We start from the raw sequence: 24,693 nt of genomic DNA on the forward strand, positions 1-24,693 counted from the left end.
CACCATAAGGTTGTTGTGATGCAGATGCAATGAAGCAAAAGAACGGGAAGAAGGCTCATTTGACGCCATCGTGCTTGGTTGAGACATTTTGGCAAACAGTGACCAGACACGACGGATGAGTGCTTCGCAATCCGCATCCGTGACATGACAAGCGCTTGTGACTCTGTGAAGACGTAGTCGGCGTTGAGTTCAAAGGTGAAAAACACTCGATAGCCAAAAGTGGAGGAGGATGCGGACTGCTGCCTATCGGGTGGTCCGAGCTGCTGGGTGGCATAGTAGTAGGGCGCCTTCAACTGAGAGGGCCAGGTCTACGACTGACCGGGCGACACCGTCCTGCCCTTGTGCTTTGTCTTAGGAGCTCCTCGTTGACTGGCCGCCGCCGCATCCTCCGCCTTCTTCCTTGCCTTGACATGCTAGGCATTGCGTTCCATGGACTGAACCTTGCAGGTGGCCGCCTCCGGGTCCGACGGGGTGATGAATATCGTTATTGACTCCTCTGACGGCTCCATCACGGTGGTCGAAGGCGATGGGCCGGAATGGGGGGGGGGAGGGGGGGTCGATAGGGGGCGGAGGTAACAAAAAAGGGTGGGTTTCGCTTGTAAACAATAAGTGCGACGTGGCAGACATCTGGACCCCTAGACCTCCCCCAGTGGGGGGAGGGGGGGGAGGGTCGATAGGGGGCGGAGGCAACAAAAAAAGGGTGGGTTTCGCTTGTAAACAATAAGTGCGACGTGACAGACATCTGGACCCCTAGACCTCCCCCAGTTTGGTATCGACTTGTGGGATTTCGGACGTTAGGACCGGTCTGAACAAATTTGGTGACTACCGTTGGATGGCCAAAAATGTCTGCACCTTGGAGTTGCCCTTAGTCACCTTATTTTATATATTTGAAGATCGGGTACCCTTGCAAATGTTTCATTTCCATTTTGCCGTGGATATCTGTGGATGTATTGGTCAAGCCAGCGGAGACGAGATGATGAAAAGCAGAACTAAAGTTAGGCATGGGCGGCACACTGATGAAGAGTTCAGAGTGGCATCTCACTTTGTTGGCCTTTATCCTGCATTTTAGGACCACTTGCGCACCTTCAAATCTAATCTCATTCAGGAAAAAAAGCTGTCACTGTGCGTCTTATGAAGGTTATACATCATGTTGTTGATTACACCACTCACGAATCTGTTAAAACTCGCATTCAAGGATTGTTATGCAAGCAAGGCGAGGGACAAGCGTCATCATTAGACGTGCTTTATACTTCAGAGCATCGTTACACTTTGGAAGACACTGACATTGTGCGATCATGTGTAAGCTATTCATATCGGCGGGAGGCATTGTCAATGCTGGCTAAGATGCCACGTATGGCAAGCAATCCAAACAATTCAAAAAAAAAATGCCGGCTAAGATGATCTTCACTTGAACTTTAGCACCCAGATTTATGAAATACGATTATCCAGCCAGAATATGCACACTCGTACGTATTCGAGAAACGATTATCCATCCAGTTGCTCAACTTAGCCAACTTACAACGACACTTACGTCAAGCGTATGCAGCTCCTGCAACTTGCCATACATTTTCATTTCAAACCAAACTAAAGATAGACAAGAGAAGAGGTGATTAACCAGATCTCAGTGTGCTGACATCGTTGGACCGACGACGCAATGAACTACTAAGTTCATCGGCTGTGGAAGGAGAAGCCGGCGGGGAAGAGGTGGAAGATGCCGCCGAGCAGCCTGGTGAGCGGGCCCTGCAGGTAGGACACGAGCTTCCCCACCGGCGGCAGCTGGGCGTCGCACTTGATGAGCGGCGTGTCCACCACCAGCGAGCACCGGCCGATGAACGCCGCCAGCGCGCTCGTCAGGTCCGCTTCCATCGTGAACGACCCGTTGGTGTTCGTCGTCGCGCCGGCCACCACCTGCCCCGCGCACCGCAGCTCCACCTCCGCGTCTGCACAGCATATAACAGATCAATTTAGCCTAGCCAGATGTGTGTCGCTGTCGCCGAGATTCAGCAAGGCATGTGTAGCGTACGTACTCGGGAACACGGGGGAGGTGGCGATGTCGATGAGGCTGCCGGTTTTGCACGGCACGACGCCGCTGACGACGAGCCTGCCGAGCTTCGCATCGGCGCCGCCGAGCACGCACGCCAGCGCGGCCACGAGGAGGAGAGCCACCGTAGATGCCATTTGTCGGGGCGCGTCGGAGCTTTGATTCCTCTGGCTTCTTGCTTCAGCTATAGGACAACACCTATTTATATAGTCACTCAGAAAGTGGACGTACCACTGTGCTACCAGCGTCCATTAATTTCAACCCGAGTTTAAACTTAATCTGGATCAACTGATATTTCTTTTGAGCCGCTGGATCATCTGAATTACTTCACTTTAATTAGTCTTGTCCAGTCCTGCAAATCTTCTGTCACTGGGAAACTTCTACCCGGGGTAGTGTTACAAAGATCGCCTTATGATGGAGTCCTCCCTTTTTGAAAAAAAATGATCGATGAAGAACCTTTACGCTTTTCTGGCGGGCTAAAATCATTACGCGCGGTTTTCCCCCCTCTGAAACAGACCCCCATGGTAGTTAGTGCGTCCAAAAACAAGCTTTAGTGCAGCGCTTAGTGCTGTGGAAAAGAGACGCAAATCATAATGCAACGGCGAAACGGATGGGCGTGCCATGTCGGCAATTGTTTATCCCGCGGTGACAAGTAGTGCGACGAGCTCTCGTGGTGCGCTTTTGTTGCCGTAGTGCGTTAGCAAAAACGGTCAGTAGCTGGCAGCTGCTGAGAGTGAGCTGATCAGCTTATGGTTGCGTACCTGTTTATTCTCACTTGCGAGTGAACAGTAAGGCAAGCCAGGGACGAGTGTCGTCTCCACTGGCGCTTTGCGCGTTACTCCGCTCGTGACTAGGAGTAGCTCGATTACATATGTCCTCCTGTAGATTAGTATAGATGTACGTAGCACATAGTTACATAGGTACAACCGTCTGACACAACTAAAACTGGACCGTGAGCAAAAGATCCGGTTTGCTTTGCTCCCTCCGTTTCTTTTTACTCCACGTATTAGTTTTGTTTCAAGTCAAACTCTTTAAAGTTTGATTAAGTTTATTATACAAAATATTATTGGTATTCATGATAAAAGTTCATTATCACTAGATTCATCATGAAATATGTTTTTATATTATATTTATTTGTTATTGTAGATGTTTATATCTTTTAATATAAGTTTGATCAAACTTTGAAGAGTTTGACTTTGGATAAATCTAATACGCGGACTAAAAAGAAACGGAGGGCTACAATGCGAGATGCTTCAATGCTTAGCTATTACTCGTCTCTCCTCTATAAATAAGCATCGGTGCTTATAGAAAAATTGATTTATTTCTCTAAACACCTCTCTTAAACATCTTGCATGTAAAGGGCCTTAGAGCATCCACACTGGTTGGAGGCCAACTCTAGCTGGCCGACCGATGCGGACATTATCCGCTTTTTATCCGTTTTGGTCGACAGTAGGGGCGTCGTTCGAGCCCATTTGATTCGCTTGGCCGTTTTTCTTATCTTCAATAAACATATTTCATCATCAAACATAGCAAGTCATCTAGCATTTGTTTGCATAGTACCATATACCATGCCGGCATACAGCATTGCACCAAAAGAACCACACGAGCCCCGCAAGTGGCACGGGCATAGTTCCTGCATCTCGGCCATAGTTCATGAAAAACAAGCAAATAAGAGATGATCATGCATCTTGGTCCATCATGAACTTTAGCTTCCTCCCAAACCAAGTCTTCTTTTTTGGGGTCATCTTGTTTGTGTCGGTCCCCATGATTTTCACTTCCTAGGAGATTAGCGTGAGCTCCAACTCCTTTTGCTTCACTTCCACTTCCTTGGCTCTTGACCAGGCATTTTCTTTATCGACCGGGAGCTTCTTCTTTTGCAGGTCCAAATAGTTCTTCATGGCCTCTTCAATTTGAGATTTCTTATTAATGGGCCTAGCTCATTTATTTCTAACAGCAAGGAAGGCCCAACCAAGCACACAAGTTGATTGAGGCACTAGCCAGGTTTCGGGCACAATCTGTGGTATGTCTATAAATGGCCCAGAATTAGGTAGAGAATAGGAACACTTGTCAAATCTTAAATTTCACCCATCTAGGATAGAAATAGAATCCGCCGATTCAGGCATCAATTAGGTAGGTTGCTCGGTCTTAGGCAAGTTTTTTTAGGCCGGCAGCCTTGCGAGTACCTTGCGCTACCTAGCTTTTTTAGGCCAATCGGCCTCCATATATGGGCCAACCATAATGCCTCCCGAAACACACGGCACAACATCTGCAATGTGGCCTGCTGCACTTGGGTCTGGAACGTAGTAGTATTACCGTTTTTTGCGGGTTTAGTATTTTTTTAACACGTAAACCCTCATATACACGTGCATACATTCATCCCTATGAACGCACACACGTACATCCTACCCCTATCAGCACGAGACTGAGCCGGCATATCATATTGTGATTTTACGAAGTTACCATAGGCACCTCATAGTCGACGGGAACATCTCCTCCCACTGAACACGCATAGTTGAAAATCCTGAAATAAATTCAGAAAAATGCGAACACCGGGATTTGAGCCCTGGTCAGCTAGGGATAGCATTGTCCTCCTAAGCTAGCTTCTATGACATCTAAAATATGCCACTCCTAGAAAAAAATGTTATTGTTGCTAGCTACCTTGGGAAATACCCTCGACTAATGAATATAGTGGTGATTTATTCAAGAGAAAATAAACATACAAGGAATACTACTATCTCAATATCTATGCTTTTATCTATGCAAACTACATACATATATGACTCAAATAAAACATGTCTTGTTACCTTATATAAAACTACATACATATAGTAATAGTTACACTTTTATCATGAAGGATTTTATCATGGGTTTTGCCACATCGAAAAACTTTATAATAACCAGGAAAATTACCCTGTAGATAATGACCATTCCAAGTAATATCGCAAGATCAACCCACTTCGAGTAGCCTAACTCCACTTGAAAGTTGTTCTTCAGGATATATTGACCGGTGATGACTCCGTCGACACCAGCTAAATTTGGGAACACCAAGCCCAAGAATTCATTTTTGTACAGTCCTTGAGTTGTATATTTGTGGTAGGATATGTAGTAAGTTGGGTACTTCCATATTGGTTTTGGGAGGTCATTTGGAAGCCTAAAGAAACCAGCGTTTAGCATTAGCAACCCTTGTACTCCAGATCCTGTGATTATCCCCATGAGAAAATCAGGTACGATGGCTGCAACAATCATCATCAAACCTTCAACCAACATTGTGCAAGCCCATAGTGTTGCAACAAAGAAGAAGAAGTGTCCTATCCCTCTTTGAAGCCCAGTTAGGTAATAAGCAATTATAGCAGGTAGCACACAGATGAGGCCCAAGTATACAGTTGATGAAAGTGTGTTGGCTATGACAAATTCAGTGACCCCGTAGTGTCCACTCCTCCTTTCTTTCTCAAATACCTACATTTTACAAACGATCATGTAACACAAAATCACAAACACAAAGTAGATATGTGTAAGAAAGGATAATGTTCCCCACCTTCATATCCTCGACAAATGATGGAAAAGCACCGATTGCCATCATTGTCATGAAGGTGGATGTGTACATAAGCATGGATGCTCGTGCCTTAAAGGGTCAAGAAATAGTTACTAGTTGTTGTTTTTGTTGCTTCATCGATCGTATAGATTATAAATCAACGACTTACTTGGATTGATGAATAATTGTGACCAACATTGAAGAAAATTGTCCCAATGGTTAGAAAAAGTGCCATGTAGATACCAAAGCGCAACCAATAATAGCCTATGTCTCTGTGCATGTTTATCATTGATCTTTTGGTTAGGACAACTAATTTTGTCAAGACTGTAGCTTGCCTTTGTTGAACTACATAGTCGCCCTGCAGGATCATAAACCATATAAACATGAAGCATATGAGTGAGACATATATACTTCAAACTCAACCTAATGCATCATCTTAGTCTAGATAAAGAAGAAACCTGATTTATTTTCCTTGCTTCCATTTCAGTGTCTAAGATAGCAACAGACCCAAAAGAACCAACCAAAGTCTGGATTACTTTTACAGCATGCGGCACATTAACAGTAGATTCTTTCCCCAAATTCCTATGGAAATATGATGTATATGCCTTTGAATTTCATTGAAGTTAAACTTTAGAAGTATAAAAAAAAACCCCGAGAGATCAATTTCGTACCTCAAAGTCTATGTTTATCATCCTTAAGAAGTGATCTGAAGGATTCATCCTCAATGGGCATGGGAAGCCATTAGCATCAAAGAACTACAAGTTACCCAAATGAGTACCGATGTTTTTGTACACAATCTAGATATTAATTTTCGTGACAAAAATAAATAGCTTACAATAACAAATACATTTTGCTTAGGAAATGTAATGGTTACAAAAAATTGGTGTTTACATTAGTCAACAAATGTTATGTAAAAAGTTCTCAAGATGCAATACTGAGCTCTTGGGGTTGTGTGTGTGCGTGAGGTGTGAGTGTGGTGTGTGTTAGTGCGTGAGTTCAGATACTACAACTGTACTGTAGTCGAGAGGCTTCATAGAAAAAAAAGATGCAAAGTTTAGAAATATTTACAACTTTGATGTTGCTGACGTCAAATGATTTTCTACCTTGTAAACATAGTGAATGTTCTAGTAAACAAAAAATTAATAATTGCATAAATCTCTAAAATTGAGAAATATGTGTGATTTGTAAGACTTGTGTGAGCAGGTTTTACATATTTTGGAATTCTACACATAGTAAGCATGGTGGGATGTCATTCTCACTAAGGATGTCGATCCTAACGGTTTGTCTATACATGACATTCAGTATATATGCAAGGACCTGACGCCTAAGGATATTGAGGCATCGGGAAGCTACACGGATAAATGAGAGGTGTAATATAGAACAAAGTAGGTTTTCAGACTTGGCTAAGCACCGATGTTAGCTAAAACTTCTAGGGATCAAAATCTGGATTTTATTGTTGTAATGGAGACCGTTAGGCCGGACTTTACTGCTCAATTCTTGGGTAATATTTGTGACAACATTGATTTTGAATGGTATTGCCTACCGTACGGAAAGAGTTGTGGTATTTATTTTACTCGGGGTTAATAACACTACACTTGATGTTGTTAGGAAAATGGAGGTGGAAAATTATGTCGTTAAGTTTCACTTGTGTTCCAAACTTGATTGCTTTGATTGGGTTCCGGTGGTGGTCAATAGGATAGTGCAACACAAGCACACACCCGCTTCCCTGGGTAAGTTGGTTTAACTTTGATGGAATGAAAACATACTATTGATTGTGGGTGGGGGTTTCAATATTTATTTGGTAGCAAGATTAGAAGAACAATGCTAAATTTCATGTTAGATGGCCTTTTATCTCTAGTTGAAAACCTTAACTAGAGGGAGATCGCTCTGTCAAAATGTCGGTTACTTGTGCTAATAGTCTAGCCACACCAAAATATGAGAAGTTGGACCGTGTCTTGGCTAGCATCAAGTGGGTGCAAAAACAATTCCCCGAGTGATGGTGCATGCGTTGAAATGAGGAATATCTAAACACGCGCCCCTTCTTTTGCGATCTGGTGAGGCCACTCACATGGAGAATAGAGGATTTCTCTTTTGGGATATCATGGTTCGAGACGGAATGTTTTCTTGAGATGGTGGCCGCAAAATGGGAAAAGGAGACACCTGGTGCCACCAATGTAGAGAAGTGGTGGTTTAGAATCCAACATCTTTAGACAATATATTCCTATAAGGATAGACTAAGAGTGCTAGTGGCAATTAAAAGAAAGACAGATAAAGGATATTACCACTTATTGATGACATTAAAGAAGACTTAGATCCCCTTGTTCGGACAAAGTGTGTTCCCAAATTAGAAGACAAAGAGGACCCTATCAAGCTCATGTGTGAGGAGGAGATCAAAGCGTAACAAAGCGAGGTACATTAGGGAGGGTTACAGTAATACTAAATTGTCCACTTGATCATGTAAGGAAAGCACCACAAAAAGGAAAGTGTTCAGCTTGAACAAGATGAGTGTACGATTGCGGGCCAAGAAAACCTTAAATCATATATTTCGGATTACTACAATCAATTGTTTGGATCTCCAATGTCCAACTTTGTGTCGATAGACGAGGACACCACGGAGGACATCCCTCAACTCTCCAAAAAAACTGTGTTGACATCGTCTTCTGGGGAAAAGGAGGTGTATGATGACATCTCTCAAATGAAAAATAATAAAATGTTGGGGCCTGATGGATTCCCGGTGGAATTTTATCAAAGATGTGGGGGGTTATCACATAGACCTAATGTCTTTGTTTAATGACATATTCAATGGGGAACTTGAGTTGTTCAAGTTAAACTACGAAACTATCAGGTTGCTTCCAAAGAAGGAGGATGCAATGTGAATTGAGAAATTCCAGCCAATCTATTTGCTTAATGTTAGCTTTACTTCTTTTTTGTACTAAATTGGGTATAAATAGGCTAGGTGCAACTATGTAATGTCCTACTTAGATGACCTTCATGCCCATGCAGCATATCTTGCTGGGTTGGTTCTCCTTCATGAAACTATTCACGACCTACATACTAAAAATCTCGACGAAGTTATCTTTATACTCGATTTTGAGCAAGCCTATAATAAAGTCAAATTGTCTTTCTTAGAAGGAGCTTGGTGTATTGAGGGTTTTGATCCGAACTAGAGGCAATGAGTGGAAACATTACTACATGGTGGTAGTGTTGGAGTGAAAGTTAATGATGAAACCTGTGAAATTCAAACCTAGAAGGGGTAGGGGCAAGGGGACCCTATGTGGCCAATTCTCTTCAATATCACAGTTGATCCGCTGGTGGTTCTGAAAGTGAGGGCTAAGGAGGATTGTCAGGTGGGTAGGCTCATCCCACATTTAGTTAACGGTGGTGTTTCTATTCTCCCTTATGCATATGATGCTATCATATTTATGGAAAACAATTTGGAAAGTGCAGTAAATATGAAATTGATATTATGTATCCTTGGGCAACTGTCGGGGCTAAAAATGAACTTCCACAAGAGTGAACTCATCTCCTTTGGGCGTCCCAAAGAGGAAGAGCATCACTATAAGCATTTTTTTGCACATGAGGTGGGAAAGCTCCCATTTTGGTTTCTTGGGATACCCATTCACTTTCAAAAGCTTATAAACAAAGAGTGGACGTGTATTGAAGAGTGGTTTGAAAAAAAAAACTTGGTTGTTGGAAAGGAAAACTTACGTTCTATGGAGGACGTCTCATCTGTCAACTCTCTACTAACCATCCTACTAGTTTTCATGGTCTCATTCCTTGAAGTACGACAAGGGTTATGGAAAATACATGATTATTAATGGTCTAGATTCTTCTGGCACATCCGCAAACACAAGAAGTACCACTTAGTGGAGTCGGATATTTTATGTAGGCCAAAAGACCAAGGGGGACTAGTACTTGAAGATCTACAAATGAAGAACAAATGTTTTCTTAAAAAATGGCTACATAAACTTCTTACGCAAGAGGAGGATGTGTGGCTAGAGTTGTTATGCACCAATTACCTCCACTTAAAGATTGGTACCAACACAACTGACAGCTGACTCACCCTTTTGGATGTGTTTGATGAGAGTAAAGTCCATGCTGTTTAGTGTAGATGGTTTTAAAGTTGGTGATAGTCCTACTACATGTTTCTGGGAGGATACCTAGGTAGGGATACACCATTGTCTTTACCGTACCCGACCTTCTACAATATTGTGCAATGGAAAGAAGTTTCTGTTAATATAGTATTAGGGCAAATCCGTTGAACATTCAATTCCAACGTGCTTTGATCGAGGATACGTGGATATCAAGGCTCGATTTAGTATGTTGGATCAACTTAACTAATGAATCTGATTCCTTCCGAGGGCGGTTGCATTCCTCTTGGATATTCTTTGTTAAATCTATGTATTAGGATCACATAAATACTAGGCATGTCAGTTCGAAAACTAAGGTTCCGCTCAAGATAAATAAGTTCCCATGGTTTGTTCATCGAGGGATAATCCTAAGGATAATTTGGCAAACATAAGTGACAAGGGAGTTAAAACTGTTGTCTATATGATAAAGGGTAAATAAATCACCATCTTCTTATTTCATGCTCGTTTGCCGCCTGTCTTTGGTTCACGATCCATGTAGCCTTCAACCTGACTCGACCTACTAGCGTAGAGAATTTGTCCGGGAAACTGACTGAGTGGCTTTTTTCCTAAGTTAAAAGGCACATATTGGAGTGAGAGTTTGTGCATTTTTATCCGACATTATGGAACTGTTGTAACAATTATGTATTTAACAGAACAAAGATACCAAACTTTTCAAGTACCCCATGGAACTTTTGATACGTATTTATTAGACAGTATCAAAAGTTTGAAATGCATCTTTGAACTTTCTAAAACAGTGACACATGTGCATATATAAACAGTGACCCATGTGCCCATCGCTCAGTTGGCACATTTCAGAACATTGGTTGCATACCTGGCCAAACGGGCCGGCCCAGCCCGTGGTAAACATGCCTGGCACGGCACGGTCCACGACGGCGCGACTAATAGCCGGGCCGTGCCGTGCCGGCCCATGGGCAGGAGGTCGCAGCCCAAGCACGGCCCAACTACTAATCGGGCCGGCCCACCGGCACGCCAGACTCGCTAGTTCGTCTGCTATTTGACGCACTGGGCGTTTTTAGCCTATTTTTACTTGTTGGGCCATATAGAGGTGTATAGAAAAAAAATGAAAAAAACAGAAGATTGCACTAGATATGAATGTTTCATAAAAGTTAGCCGAGATGTTTTTCTAAGTAATACTAACACTAGAACGGACACGTACCTCCATTGCTTTGGAAGCTGGCCCGAAATAAACCGTCTTCCCGTTGGCCAGCAGGCAGAGGCCATGGAAGAGCTCGAACACCTCCGTGCTTGGCTGGTGGATGGCAGCGACGACCGTCGTCCCATTCCTTTTGGCGATCCCGGCGATGCGGCTCATGACGTGGTACGACGCGGCGCTGTCAAGCCCGCTGGTCGGCTCGTCGAGGAAGATGAGCGGCGGCGAGGCCAGCAGCTCTATGCAGATGCTCACTCGCTTCCGCTGGCCGCCGCTGATGCCCTTGGAAACGCGCCCGCCGATCCGGGTTCCGGCCACGGCAGCAAGCCCCATCTGCTTGATAACATCGTCGGCCCACGAGCGCTTCTCAGCTGGCGTCAAGGAGTCCGGCAGCTGAAGCTCCGCCGAGTAGTGCACCGCCTCCGCTACCGTCAGCGTCACCATCAGCACGTCTTCTTGGGTCACATATGCCTTTAGTGCATGCAAGCGATCGGTCGGAACTTGTTATTAGGTAGTTACACGCAAACGTCGAGGCTTAATTACATCTCTATCAATATTGTACAGGAGCGTTGCTACACGATGGCATTTTCTGGTAGATTTTAGTACGACAACCTTTAGTAGCCATCCGTCATGTCACTTGAGATCGGCCAAATCATGTGAACGGACCGCCAGAAACGTGTAAGTCGTGAGAGGGCTGTGATTTGGTTCAGTAGTTAGCCATTGACTGAGAGCGTCGTATGAGCATGGGCAACTTACAGAGGTTCTGGATGCAATCTTCTGTCGGCAACCGTTGATCATGATGTCTCCACTCTCTTTCATGTTGGGTCCAAGTCGTCCTGTTTAAGCATACATGTTATGACCATATTCGTAAATGTAAACAAGGAGAATATACCCAAACTTGTGTGCAAACTTTAGACTTAGAACCGAAGGTTAAATAATCTTTTGATGTATTTATTTTATCGTCTTGGTCTCCGGACATGTTTTCTAAGCAATATCACAAACTGCAAGAGTATAAATACCCCAAGACCATGACTGCAACAAATTAGCAGATAACCAACATATCTCCTATCATATGTAATTTTTCCTGAGCACTTTAAATTATGGTTACCTATAGTACCATCTAGATGCAGAGACTGGAAGATAATACAAGCATTACTTTCAAAAGTTTCCTTTTTCATTTCCCTAGCAAGTTTACTTCAATTGTGAATTGAGTCCTTTTCTCAATAATGGAAGGGCAGATACAATATCGGCAATGATCTACTCATTTTCAGCTAATATAGTTATGCATTTCTAGACAGGATTGAAGGAAGTAAAGCTATGTTTTGAGCAAAAAGTTGAGTTTCATTTTTCCGAAGATGAACATGTCAAGTTACCAGCTTATTTTGTTGGGTAGGCAAGCCATACCAGCCAAGGTATCAAGTAGAGTAGTTTTGCCACAGCCCGAAGGACCCATGAGAGCCAGCACTTCGCCAGGGCGCGCGTACCCGCTAAGCCCATCAAGGATCACAGCACGACCCTTTCTCCCGTTCATGGCCGTCACAGAAAGGTCTTTCCACGTGAGAAATACCTCCGTAGTACCGGGCTTTGCATTGTCTACCACCCCACTAGCCGGCGGCTCGGAGTCGGAGAGACAACGCGGGAAGAAGATGTGGCTAGACGGCCACGCCGACCATCCGCGCCATGAAACCATGGCGGTGCTCAACGACGTCGTCGACCGGAGTGGCTTGGTAGGGCTCGGCGTCGGAGCCCATCTCGGCAGCGGTGACGCTGCCATGTATATTCTCTCTGTGTTTTCTGTGTGTTAGGGGTTTCAGTGTGTGTCTAGTGTCTACCAGCCCTTTATATAGGTCGTCCGAACTTGTGGGGATGTTTAGTTGAATATTCTGGCCTGTTAGGTAGCTAGTCATATTGCATGAGATGTGTCTTGTTAACAACCAGATATTTTTCCTTTCTAGCGCCGCTAGAATAATACGCATGTTTTAGATAATTTAATCAAAAAATGAAGTATTTTTTTTGCATCGACAAATAAAGTTATATATGATGGTGATCTTAACGCTGTTAACGAACGAAAGTTCCGTTGAGAATAATACTGCATATCTATCTTGTTTTTCACTGGTTTTCAACCCGACTTTGACATAAATAGCACCAGCTTGATCCACATCACCACCTTCTCTCTTCTTTATAATACACCACCTAAATTTAGATTTTGGTCCCGAAATCACTTGTTAAGATGCTATCACATTTCAAAATACCTCAAAAACTTTATACAATCGGCATAATTCAATTATTAAGCTGAATTTTCTCTCTTGTTTTGGCAAACCGTTTACGACAAACCCATTTATTAAGTATTGGTAGGGTTGACAAGTCATGGAGACATGACATGATAGCACTAAGGGTGTCACAATCTTGCAACGATAAACATGCTGTTGAATTGGGTTTCGTCCTTCATGGGCTTACTTCGTTTTTATAACTTTTTTTCTTTGACTTGTAGGCCATATTTATTTTTCTAACACGAGATTGACGAAGTCATCACAGACGTCTTGTAGACGAAGGTAACCTCTTGTCCCACTGAGTGAGCACCGCCAGAAAGGCTTAAATAAGTACAAAAAATGCAAGAACCAATGTCAAGTCTAGGGCTTGAACCCTGGTGGGTTGGTTCCACCACAAGGCACCTAACCATTTGAGGTACAGACAGTTTGTGTTGACCATGTCTATTGGTTGGGCCTTAGTTTATTTCACATGACTTTACTTTTAACCATGTTGGTGCTATGTAGGACCGGGTGAGACCCCCTAGGTGAATTTTACTATTTCCCTCAACAAATAATAACTAGCTAAATACCCACGTGTATTGTTGCGGAATGGGCAAAGACCATCTCAAGATATCGAATGGAGGTACTTACCTCAACCACCATCCACCTCTTTGTTTTATTCCTTTCATTTATGTGTCAGCACTGCTATACAGACGACCGTACGTAGACTATTTATGAACGACAACCCATTGAAGCCGTCCATGCAAAGCATAAGTTGTTTGCAAACCGCTGGATGGACCATCGTGCAAGGGTCATTCGCCCTATATGTCGTGTGCACAGCAGTTTTGTTTATGTGTCTTGTGGCTTTTGCCCACGGCCCAAACAATATTGTGTCATCATGTGTACGCACACTAACGGTAGTATCATAGGTAGTATCATGCATGCTAACTAGGCAAATTTGATGAGGTGACATAGAATTAAATGAAGAAAGAGAGGGTTGAATATCATATCATGATACCATATCATATTAAATGATGTGCTACTATATGTCATGCATGGCAATAAATGAGGTTAGCTATGATACTGACTTATGATACTATGCACTACGGATGTAGTATCATGCACTAGTATCATATGCATGATACTAGTATATGATACTCGCCATTATGACCAGCCTAATGGCGTGTGTTGTCACATTTTTTCACGCACCATCATTCTATTTGGCATTCAGTAGTAGTTGAGGTCAAGGATTTGGTTACCGAATGAGGCGTTTTTACCGAGGGGGACGGATAAACGCGGTTACCATGGTTACCGAGAAATACCGAGAATATTTCGAACGAATTTTATAATTGAATTTTGAATTCAGATAAGTGAATGAGCGAACATTTTGAACCAGAGACCTCTCAAAACAGAAACTAGGTTGCTACCAACACGCAGTACCAACTCTCATGGCATTAATTAGATCCTACGTACTTTACTATAAATTGAGTGTTTAAATTCCAAAAATTTAAAAAACTGGTATTGTTTGCTTGGTACGGGGATTTACCGAGGGGCACGGAAATACGCGGTAACCATGGGAAATCACGAAATTTCGACCGGTAACCAAAACCTTTGTTGAGGTCATCTATGCATTTAATTCAATAATATTTTATATTTCCTCCTATCCACACGAAACAAACCGAGGTTTCGCTCCACTCAATATCACAGCTTACTTTCGGCACATGCCCATCTACCAGTTCACCACAAATTCACTATTTCGTTCCTCACTCAAACTTATGATAAAGAGCGTGGTAAAACAACCAAGGGCTTGTGTGATTGTTTAGTAAGAACGACTTATATATGAATAGCATGGAATTCGAAGGCCAAATTGGAAAGTCTAGGAAGCCTGATGTCTTGAGCTCCAGTCACCTGGACCAATACGTACATAATGTCATATTTAGAGGATTACAATATATAATATCCAAAAGAATAAGCTCCTTTTTTGTGCGGTTACCAATTTCCTCGAAGGGAAAGGGTCATTGCCGTCGGGTGTGAGGACGTTGTGCCAAGTTATTCATCGCAGGGTGCCAACGCGTGGAGCGCCGACCATTGTTGTCTTAGGCGGATGCACCGCCGGGAGCCGCAATGTGACTATGTGAGGTTGTCGTCACAGGCGACGCCACACCACTGCCTTTCTTGTCCTTCTTGGATGAGAGACACTACACACATCCGTGCGTCCATGAGGAGGCGGTGCAGAGCGGGCGCTAGGATGTCGTCCTGCATTGAGCTCGTCTCAAGGGATGCTTTCATGATGCCAGAGGATGGACGCCGATAAGGCTCTTGTGTGTCGCACCCGCCGCTTGGAGTAGCGGGTCGAGAGCAATCAGGGCTGTAGTTCTTTTCAGTTTAGCATTCAGATTCTATGTTGTGTGTAAGTGTGTACCTAGTTTTACATTAACAAGGAAACAAACACTCGAGTTATTTTTACCGCCTCTCTCATAAGTTTTAGCGAGGAAGAAAGTGATGATTTAGCAGTGATCGAGTAAATAAGCGAGTACCGATTGTATCATTGTAAGCATCGATAGTGAGGGAGCCAGACCTCAAGTTATTTAATGGGGAAATATGGAACACAAAAACCGTTGAATTCTCTCGTGACCCCCTCGGGACGCCTCCCCAAGGCGCCGCCAGGGGACGATCTCAAGACCGCTAGAAGCCAACAACGACGCGGCCTCTCCTCCATCGCCGCCGTCGGCGGGCCTGGCGCCGAAGGGGCCAGGGTGCTGGATGCAATAGCGTCTCTCATGGATCGGCTGGGGCGAGTCCAACAAGGAGCACGTGCGCAGCGGCCAGGGCAACGCCGCTGGTCATGCGGCGGCGGTGCTAGCCCCCATGGCCGTCGTTAACCGGCGGGTTCTCTGGCAATGGTGGGCATGGCGGCAGCCGTGTATCTGGATCCCACCTAGATCCGTCACCGATTCTTCACGTGGATGGTCGGCGGCGCAATGAGGGCTCAGGTGAGGGGATGGAGGATCTCCGTCGGAGTACCGGCGAAGGCATACGTCTTCATGGCGAGGCTCCGCACGGTTTCAGTTAGCCGCGAGATCGAGACGACTCCTCTTCCGTTGAAAATCGCGCCTGACTGTGGTCTTGGTGGATGATGGCAGCATGTCTGACGCCGTTTCCTTCTCGAGGCATTGTCATTACAAGTCACGTCAAGTCGATCGAAATGTTCTGGGAGAAACCCTAGATATGGGTCTACCAGATCGGACGATGACGATGCCTTGGGTGTAGTTCTCCCTCTCCGGGGCATCGTTTTGGAGCAAGTGCTGGCTGGAGGAGACAAGAGAAGGAGCGGTGTTACATCTACCGCAAGGCCGATGACGGATCTCAACGGCATGGCGCTGCGGAGTTTCGTCAACGGGCACGTGTGGATGGATACGTGTAGGATGGCAGCGTTGTCTGGCCCCGTGATGGCGTTGACGGTAGACCTAGCAAGGTCGGTGTGACAGTTCCTGCTCTAGAGATGGTTCGATAGAAGATGGCGACGGCGGCCTCTAAGAGTGTGCCGGTCCGGTGTGTGCCCCAGACCCGGCAATGCGGCTTGGTTGGGGCATCCGGCTTTAGATGTTAGGCTTTGGTGCAATGTCTGTTTGATATTTGGTTCGGACAATCGTCACCCCTTTATCAAGTAGACAGGAGTAGCGACAAATGTTGTCAAGATGGTGGCTTCAGACTTATTGATGTATTACTTTGTAAGGTCTTTATAAATAATAAATAAAATGATTGCATGAATCACGCATATGCAGAAGTCGGGGTCATCTTCCTTTAAAAGAAAAAGTGGAGCGATAGTTGCCCTAACTAGTATGAAACATCATTAGAGCGATGACGAGTGTGTGAGCAAGATAACACATCATGTAGAGCGGGAGAAACAGGTGGAAAGACGTGATAACACACATCAAATGGTATTATGCAAAGTGGAAGGACATGACGACATAACATTTGCTGAGATAGGGGGAAATTAAAAAAACAATTCACCAGTGTCTTGCATGTTTTTTTTGAAGGAAGGCCATCATGGCTAGCTTTATTAAACGCAAATAGGAATTACATCGTCCAATATCTTGGAAACGAGCCAAGACGAAGGTTCGTCAGTCCAAGTGTTACAAGATTTATTACAAAAAGCATAATTAGCTAGCACATGTGCTACTTGGTTCGCGGAGTGAACACAGTATTTAAAGATAACCTTCCCAATTAAAGAAGACACATCCACGCATTGTGCGAAGATTGCTGCTGCAGCATCCCTCCAAATTGTTTGTCCCGAACAATACTCACTCACAATAGATGAATCTGATTCAGCTTCAACCCGGTTGAATCCAAGTGAGTTAGCAAATATGAGGCCATCCCTCATTGCCAAAGCTTCCGAAGAGACAACATCAAGCGCATTCGGTATATATTTGCATTGGGCTGCCAGAAAATTACCTTTTTCATCCCTGATTACTGCCGCCGAGGCCCCAGACCCTTCATCTATAAAAAAGGAAGCATCAACATTTAGTTTGACAAGCTTTGGGTTGGGCTTTATCCATTTTTGCTCTCTCGGTTCGCTGTTTCTTGAGTTTGCTTGTTGAAAATTGTTTGTAATGGCTAGGACCGACATGGGCCACCTCACATGCGGTGGTGGAGTTCCATCATGAGTATGTTGTCGTCGGATCCACCAGAGATACCAACTCCCAACTACTATGATCTGATTTATATTCAGATTGGGTTTCAAGGTTAGCGATCTCTCCTCCTCCAAAATCAATTGTTCCAAGACCACCGATCCTGAGCGGTCAGTCTCTTTTGCTTTTTCAACAATCTCTAGTATACCTAAGCCCCTCCAAAGTTCTCTAGCAGATATACAATCAAAGAGAAGGTGCTTGATGTCCTCAGGAGCTCCATGGCATATCGGACAAGAGTCAGCCAACCCAACATGCCTATTCATGAGTATGGACTTTAGAGGGATGATTCCGTGCAAAGCCCGCTAGCAAAAAATCGAGACTTTAAGTGGAATATTAAGTTTCCAAAGCTTACTCCAGACCTCCGGTTTTTGTGATCCACTTGGACAGACAGAATTGTGTGCATGCGATCTGAAAGATCGATACCATTGAACTTTGTAAGCTGATCTGACTGAAAATGTTCCATTCCTCTCTGGATGCCAAGCAATAAAGTCGTCAAAAGCATTCATTGCAATTGGTATTTGCATAATTCTCCTCACGTCCACAGGGTTCATTATTGATCCAATTAGCTCTTCATCCCATGTTCCTGTACTAGGATCAATTAATTCGCTGACATGAGTTAGTACCGAATGTCCTCTAACTGAAATCACTTTTCTGTCTACACTGCCTGGGATCCAAGGGTCAGACCATATATTCACTCTTTCCCCCGTTCCAATTCTCCAGATATATCCCAACTTGAAGTTGTCCAACCCTTTCACGATACTCTGCCAGGTGAACGATGAGCCACTCTTTAGTGTTGCTTGGAGTAAGCTACAGTTAGGATAATATTTCGCCTTAAGAATCCTGGCACAAAGAGACTCCGGGTCCTCTATCAGCCGCCAGCACTGTTTTGAGAGCATGGCAAGATTAAAAGAATAGAGGTCCCTGAATCCCATTCCTCCCTCGCATTTTGGGTAGCATAGCTTCCACCACGTATACCAATGCATTCTCTTGTGGTCTTCATCATGCCCCCACCAGAATTGGGCGATTAGGTCAGTGATATCCTTGCATATCCCTTTTGGTAAGCAGAACACCGACATAGCAAACATCGGGATGGCCTGGGCCACTGCTTTGATAAGTATCTCTTTACCCCCAGTAGAGAGTTGCTTTTCCATCCAACCTTTCAATCTCTCCTTGATTCTTTCATAGAAATGCTTGAAACAATCACTTCTATCCACCCTTACCATAGCTGGCAATCCTAAGTACTTGTCCGACAACGCCTCTGTATCAATATGCAGCTCTTGGCAGATCTCAGTCCTTGATGCAGCAGGAGTGTTAGGACTAAAAAATACACTTGATTTCGACAAGCTCACCATTTGCCCAGAGCTTTGACAGTAGGTATCCAGAACATGCTGTAAGGAAGCTGCATTTAATACATCTGCTTTCATTAGGATAAGAGAATCGTCAGCAAATAATAGGTGTGATACTGACGGTGCATTTCTGCACACTCGAATCCCCTCTATGCCACCAGCTTCTTCTTCGTACTGCAATAAACTTGAAAGACCTTCCGCACATATGAGGAATAGGTAGGGGGAGAGAGGATCCCCCTGCCTGATTCCTCTCGTTGGATTAAAAGATTCTGTTTCTTGAGAATTAAACCGTACTTTGTAACTCACAGAGCTCACGCATGCCATCATCATCTAAACCCATCAAGTATCAAATCCAAGAGCAATCATCATGTCATGTAGAATGACCATTCCACCCTGTCATGTGCCTTGTGCATATCAAGTTTAACAGCACATAAACCCGTCTGACCCACTCTTTTGTTCTTGATTTTGTGTACGCATTCATATGCTATCAAGATATTGTCAGTAATCATCCTACCCGGTACAAAGGCACTTTGTGTGGGCGATATTATCTCAGGCAGAATGTTTTTCAATCTCTGGACCAACATCTTAGAGATAATTTTGTATAACACATTGCAAAGACTAATGGGTCGAAATTGTGTTACCAAATCAGGAGTGTCTATTTTATCATCACAACTATGGTCTCATTCCACTTGGCCGGTATCTGTTTAGAATTAATAGCCGCCAACACTTCTGTTGTAATATCATTCCCAATTAAATGCCAGTACCGTTTGAAAAAAACTGCATGGAGACCATCGGGTCCTGGTGCCTTTAGATCTCCTATACTGAACACTGCATTCTTCACATCATCAGCCTTATAAGGAGTTAAGAGGAAATTATTCATTTGATCAGTGACTTTGCGCTGGACTTTCTGAAGTAATGACTGGTCTATATGCTGTACTTCAGAAGTAAATAGGTGAGTAAAGTAATTTAGGATGTGACTATTCAGTTCTGGCATACCTTCTAGCCAATTACCAGCGCCATCTTTGAGACGTTTTACAAAATTCCTTTTCCTCCTTGCTGAGGCAAAGGCCTGGAAGAATCCCGTGTTGCGGTCACCGTATTTTAACCAATTAGCTCTCGATCTCTGCATCACCTGTATTTCTTCTAACTCCAACAGGTATTCAATCAGTTCTGACAGTTCCTTTTTCTTTGCATCACTATTATCATCTAATGGCCCTGCCATTACTTTTTCAAGATCCCTTTGCGCCTTCCTGAGCCTTTTTTTGGTTTCTTAATAACTCTTTGATCCCAATCATGGAATTGATCATGCATTTTGTTTAACTTTTCATAGATATTGTTTGCCTCGGGGTCTGCAGCAATATCATTCCATGCTTTTTCCACTTTCTCATTGAAACAGTCCTCCCGTAACCAACTTGCCTCAAATCTCCTTGGTTTGGCGTTATTACTTGACCTCGCAGCACGACTATGGTAGTCCAAATCCACCAATAGAGGTCGGTGGTCTGAATGGTTGAGCTCCAGATTCTCTAAGGCTGCATGAGGAAACAAAGTGCCCCAAGCATCATTTATCAAACCACGATCAAGCCTTTCCTTAATTCTGCCTCTGAACCAGGTAAACCGATCACCAATGAAACCTAGATCATGAAGTTCACAATCATCGATAGCATCCTGGAACTCTCGCATATATCGTGGAGGTCTGGGGTTACCTCCCTCTTTGTCATGTAAAAACTGTATCTCATTCAGGTCTCCTATGAGCAACCAAGGGAGCTTATGTGCCTGGTGGAGTTGTCGCATGCGACTCCACGTTAGATGTTTATTTTCCCACTTGAATTCGCCATACATCCCAGTCAAGCGCCAAACAATATTATTTATTTCTTCAATTCTTACATCAATAAACATAGCATCTAGGGCTAGTCTATACACTTTGATGTTACTATTCCAAAACAGAGCTAGCCCCCCTTTCCTACCATCACTAGGACACACCAGTTTGTGGTCCATCTTCAGTCTCTTGCGTAAACACTCAGCCGGATAGTTATCGAGGTGAGTCTCCGACAAGAACATCACATCGGGGCGACACCGTCGCTGGACGTCCAGCAACGCTCGAACTGCCGGGGCATTCCCAAGCCCCCGGCAGTTCCAAGCTAGTAATTTCATTGCGTCCGGCCATCCCCCTCGCGGTTGGACGCCGATATCTCAGAGTTTGAAGCCTCATTCGAACCGTTGACTGCATCACCACCTTCACCTTTTTGTTTCTTCTTGTTTGCGTTCTTCTGGGGTGTGTTCATCACATCTAAAGATGTATCCAGATGGGTTTCACCCTCTAGACGATCCACTAGCCTGGCCACATATGAAGGCTTTGGTGGTGCATCAGAAATAATAGTAATTGCATTAGAGGTAGCCGGCACCATAGATTCTGCAGTACGCTTGCCAAGGACATTTATGTTCCTAGCATCCTGGTTTTCAATCCCCTCATGCCGATTCCCTGTCTCTGTTTCCATGTCAGTTGCATTTTGTTGGAACACTGCATTATGGCGCCAGCTTGTAGCCGTCCCTCGTGCAGTACCACCTCCAGTGTTACCCGTAGGGCCCCCAGGAGCACCTCGGCCACGTCCACCTCGACCACCAGTTCGTCCGGTCCCACGGCCTCTTCCTCGACCACGGCCACCATCAACTAACATGAAATCCCCCCATTCAAGCTTCGTCTGATCATACTCACCAGTTCCACATTCTTCATACCAGTGGCCTAGCTTGCCACAATTCCCACAAAAGATCGGCATCTTTTCGTACTGAACTTGGTAGTAGTCTGTTACCTCATTCCTGGTTATACTGACAAATCGTATCAATTTTCTTGCCACATTCAGCTCGACTTTCACTCTGACAAATTCTCCTACAAATCCCGCCGGCAGAGTGGTTTGGACTTCAAGGATCTTGCCCATTTTCCTACACATGCCCTTAATAGCTGCAGGGAATAGGTAATTGTCAGGGAGTCTAAGAATCCTCGCCCACACAGCAATTGTATCCAACATCACAGAGCGAGGATTAGTAAATCCATCATATTCAGCAATGAGAAGACCTTGATCCCGGAAAAGCCAAGGTCCCTTGTTCATGGCAGTGTTCCAATCTCCCAAGCAATGAAATTGTACTGTAAACAGATTATCCTCAACCCTTCTCCAGCGTGGTTCCTTCGCAGGATTCCAAGCCGATCTCATATCCGCATACAGGGCAGAGGGACTAAATCCCTTATCTGTATGCACCTTTGCAATTGCGAGCCACTTGGCTGCGATCTGTTCATCCTTGAATTCATCTTCCCACACGAACTGGTCAGCTTCGTCATCCTGCAGATCCAGACGCCGCAGAAGGTCCTCAACTGGCTCAATACGTTGCCGCGAACCTCCAAGCCTTGTAGTCGACGGCGATGTAAACTCTCGGTGGCGGCGCCTCCGGAGGAACTCGATACCCTAAGAAGATAGCCTTAAAACAACAACCATCATTACTTAAAAAGTTGTCCAGTGTCTTGCATGTTAATTATGGATAGGCAAGAAGATACACCAATAAATGGAATTATACCAAAGAGGTGCAGGGTGGTCAGCGATAACGTGAAATACTTAGTTTTACACTCATCCTCACAATAGAACTGCCTCCACATTGGTCTCCTCTCTCTTTTGGTCCTCTCTGGCAAGGCGACTAGAGCAAAAGCTTCCTTCCCTCGATCTTCCTCAGTGAGCCTGTGAATTTGCCTTCCATCTGCTTGCCGCTCCGGCGGCTAGTGGGCAGGAAGGGGAGTTTTGGTCCCTCTGCCTCGGCTACTAGTTAGGTTACAATTTGAATCCTCGCAAAAGTAGCACTTGGGCGGATGGTGGCGCTTCATTTTCGAGGTGGTCTTTCGGGCTTTGATCCTTCTCAAGTCTAGACAGAGCTCCAGCGTGCATACACGATGGTGAGAGTTTGTGTCAGATTCTTCACATCAATTCTAGGGTTCAAGGATGATGGCTGCGGCTCTGGGGCACTGATCCTTAGCAGCACTTGCACGAAGACTTCTAGGCCTTCACCGAGAAGGTCAGGCCAATTCCAGTATTGGAGGGGCGACAACGGCACATTGACGGCTCATTTTGGGGTGCCAGTGGTCGTTCGGTGGTCTGATGACCTTGATGTAATTTTCATTACTTTTGTTGTGTTTTGTACTTCTGATGAACCTTTATAACATATCTCGGTCATTTCTGAAAAAATAAAACTGCCTACACGTTAATGTCTCAAAAAGTCAAAATTATTTTTTTCACTGCATGACGAGGGACAAGTATTCATCTCGTAGCAATTGAAAGCCGGTCGTTGGTGGGTCGCCGGCACTCCCAGTCTGGCATCTTTGTAAACGGTGTACTACCTCCGTCCTGATATTGGTCCCCTTTATAATTTATGCCAAATTTTGATCATAGATTTGACTATCAAAATTTTAATACATGTCACAAAAAATTATATCATCGGATTTGCATTTGAACATAGTTTCTGATGATATCACCTTTGCTACATATAACTTATATTTTATTTGTTAAAATCATGATTAAAGTATGATCCTAAATACAAATGGGAGTAATAAACCAGGACGGAGGTACTCCCTCCGGTCCTTTTTACTCTGCACATTGGATTTGCCGAAAGTCAAACTTTGCTAAGTTTGACCAAATTTATATTAGAAATTATTAGCATCTATAATATCTAATAAATATAATATGAAAATATATTGTAAGATGAATCTAATGATATTGGTGTTGTTATGTGAATGTCTATAATTTTTTATATAAACTTAGTCAAAATTGGATGAGAATGACTTCAGACAAACCTAATATGCAGAGTAAAAAGGACCGGAGGGAGTAGAAATTTCGACGGTTAGGTTGGAGCGTTGCTGGTTGGAGTATCGTGGGCCGTGGCGAATGGCTGCTACCACATTAATTAATGCTGTCAAGGTCAGTAGGTCTTTTCGCCTCGACGGCTCCGTCACGTTAATGGTGTATTGGCTGTCTACGTACGGACGGCCCAACTGGTTCACTGAACATGCTACTGCAACGAATGCGGCCGAAGCTACTACGTTTCATGACATACCGCGTGACGGAACTATCGTCCGACTTTTCATCGAAGCACATGATGAATGCAGTGATGCGGACGCGGCTGCGGGGAGACGCGGGTTCTTGAACTCCCAGTGCAGGGTCGCTGGCAGGCATCAAGGCGGAATCGCAGGGGAGGGGGCCGACGGGGGCCGCAGGGGAGGAGGCGGAATCGCAGGCACCCGGACGCGCCGAGCGGTGGACCTGCCGTCGCGGACGCCATGGGACCGTCTTCATTGCGCGCTCCCGACCTCCTCTGCCGAACTGACGCGGACAACTTTGGCCACACGACACGAGCCACCGCTGTGCGTGACTGAGCATGCGCGCACGCGAGAAACACGGCGTGCCTGAACTTGAGCACGATCGTCAGAGCATCTACCTACAATCACACATACCTAATACGAGTTGCCAAACGCCCGAGGATGCGTCTTCTGATTACCATT

At 44.5% G+C, this 24,693-nt stretch overlaps 2 protein-coding genes and 1 pseudogene across 4 annotated transcripts; all 3 read right to left on the bottom strand.

The window, feature by feature from the left end:
• Positions 1-1,471: 1,471 nt before the first annotated feature.
• On the bottom strand, positions 1,472-2,230 carry LOC125540996 (phylloplanin). Its single transcript, XM_048704503.2, has 2 exons — positions 2,028-2,230; positions 1,472-1,940 (listed from the first exon to the last, which is right to left on the bottom strand). The coding sequence occupies exons 1-2, from the start codon at positions 2,176-2,178 to the stop codon at positions 1,669-1,671; spliced, it is 423 nt and encodes a 140-aa protein (XP_048560460.1). The 5' UTR covers positions 2,179-2,230; the 3' UTR covers positions 1,472-1,668.
• Positions 2,231-4,754: 2,524 nt separating this feature from the next.
• LOC125535681 (ABC transporter G family member 1-like) lies at positions 4,755-12,701 on the bottom strand. 3 transcript variants are annotated; one of them, XM_087543159.1, is made up of 8 exons: positions 12,279-12,701; positions 11,631-11,710; positions 10,881-11,345; positions 6,245-6,328; positions 6,032-6,178; positions 5,743-5,931; positions 5,577-5,663; positions 4,755-5,497 (listed from the first exon to the last, which is right to left on the bottom strand). In XM_087543159.1, the coding sequence occupies exons 1-8, from the start codon at positions 12,646-12,648 to the stop codon at positions 4,877-4,879; spliced, it is 2,043 nt and encodes a 680-aa protein (XP_087399285.1). In that variant the 5' UTR covers positions 12,649-12,701; the 3' UTR covers positions 4,755-4,876. The 3 variants fall into 3 exon arrangements, with proteins under 3 accessions (XP_087399285.1, XP_048554704.2, XP_048554705.2); XM_048698747.2 differs by lacking the exon at positions 6,032-6,178; XM_048698748.2 differs by lacking the exons at positions 6,032-6,178; positions 6,245-6,328 and having other exon boundaries at positions 12,279-12,700.
• Positions 12,702-19,815: 7,114 nt separating this feature from the next.
• On the bottom strand, positions 19,816-21,311 carry LOC147983834 (uncharacterized; annotated as a pseudogene).
• Positions 21,312-24,693: the final 3,382 nt, after the last annotated feature.

This window comes from Triticum urartu, chromosome 2A, assembly GCF_056163025.1.
Source record: "Triticum urartu cultivar PI428250 chromosome 2A, HENAU_Tu73, whole genome shotgun sequence".
Lineage (NCBI taxonomy): Eukaryota > Viridiplantae > Streptophyta > Magnoliopsida > Poales > Poaceae > Triticum > Triticum urartu.

What these genes read in the sequence shown, in the direction of transcription:
- LOC125535681 (XM_087543159.1), bottom strand. Translation starts at nt 12,648, where the DNA reads ATGGCAGCGTCACCGCTGCCGAGATGGGCTCCGACGCCGAGCCCTACC. An exon ending in AAGCAAGGAAAATAAATCAG is followed by an intron (nt 5,932 to 6,031) that starts GTTTCTTCTTTA and finishes ATGATCCTGCAG; the next exon opens with GGCGACTATGTAGTTCAACA. An exon ending in ACAATTATTCATCAATCCAA is followed by an intron (nt 5,664 to 5,742) that starts GTAAGTCGTTGA and finishes TGACCCTTTAAG; the next exon opens with GCACGAGCATCCATGCTTAT.
- LOC125540996 (XM_048704503.2), bottom strand. Translation starts at nt 2,178, where the DNA reads ATGGCATCTACGGTGGCTCTCCTCCTCGTGGCCGCGCTGGCGTGCGTG. An exon ending in CACCTCCCCCGTGTTCCCGA is followed by an intron (nt 1,941 to 2,027) that starts GTACGTACGCTA and finishes TATGCTGTGCAG; the next exon opens with ACGCGGAGGTGGAGCTGCGG.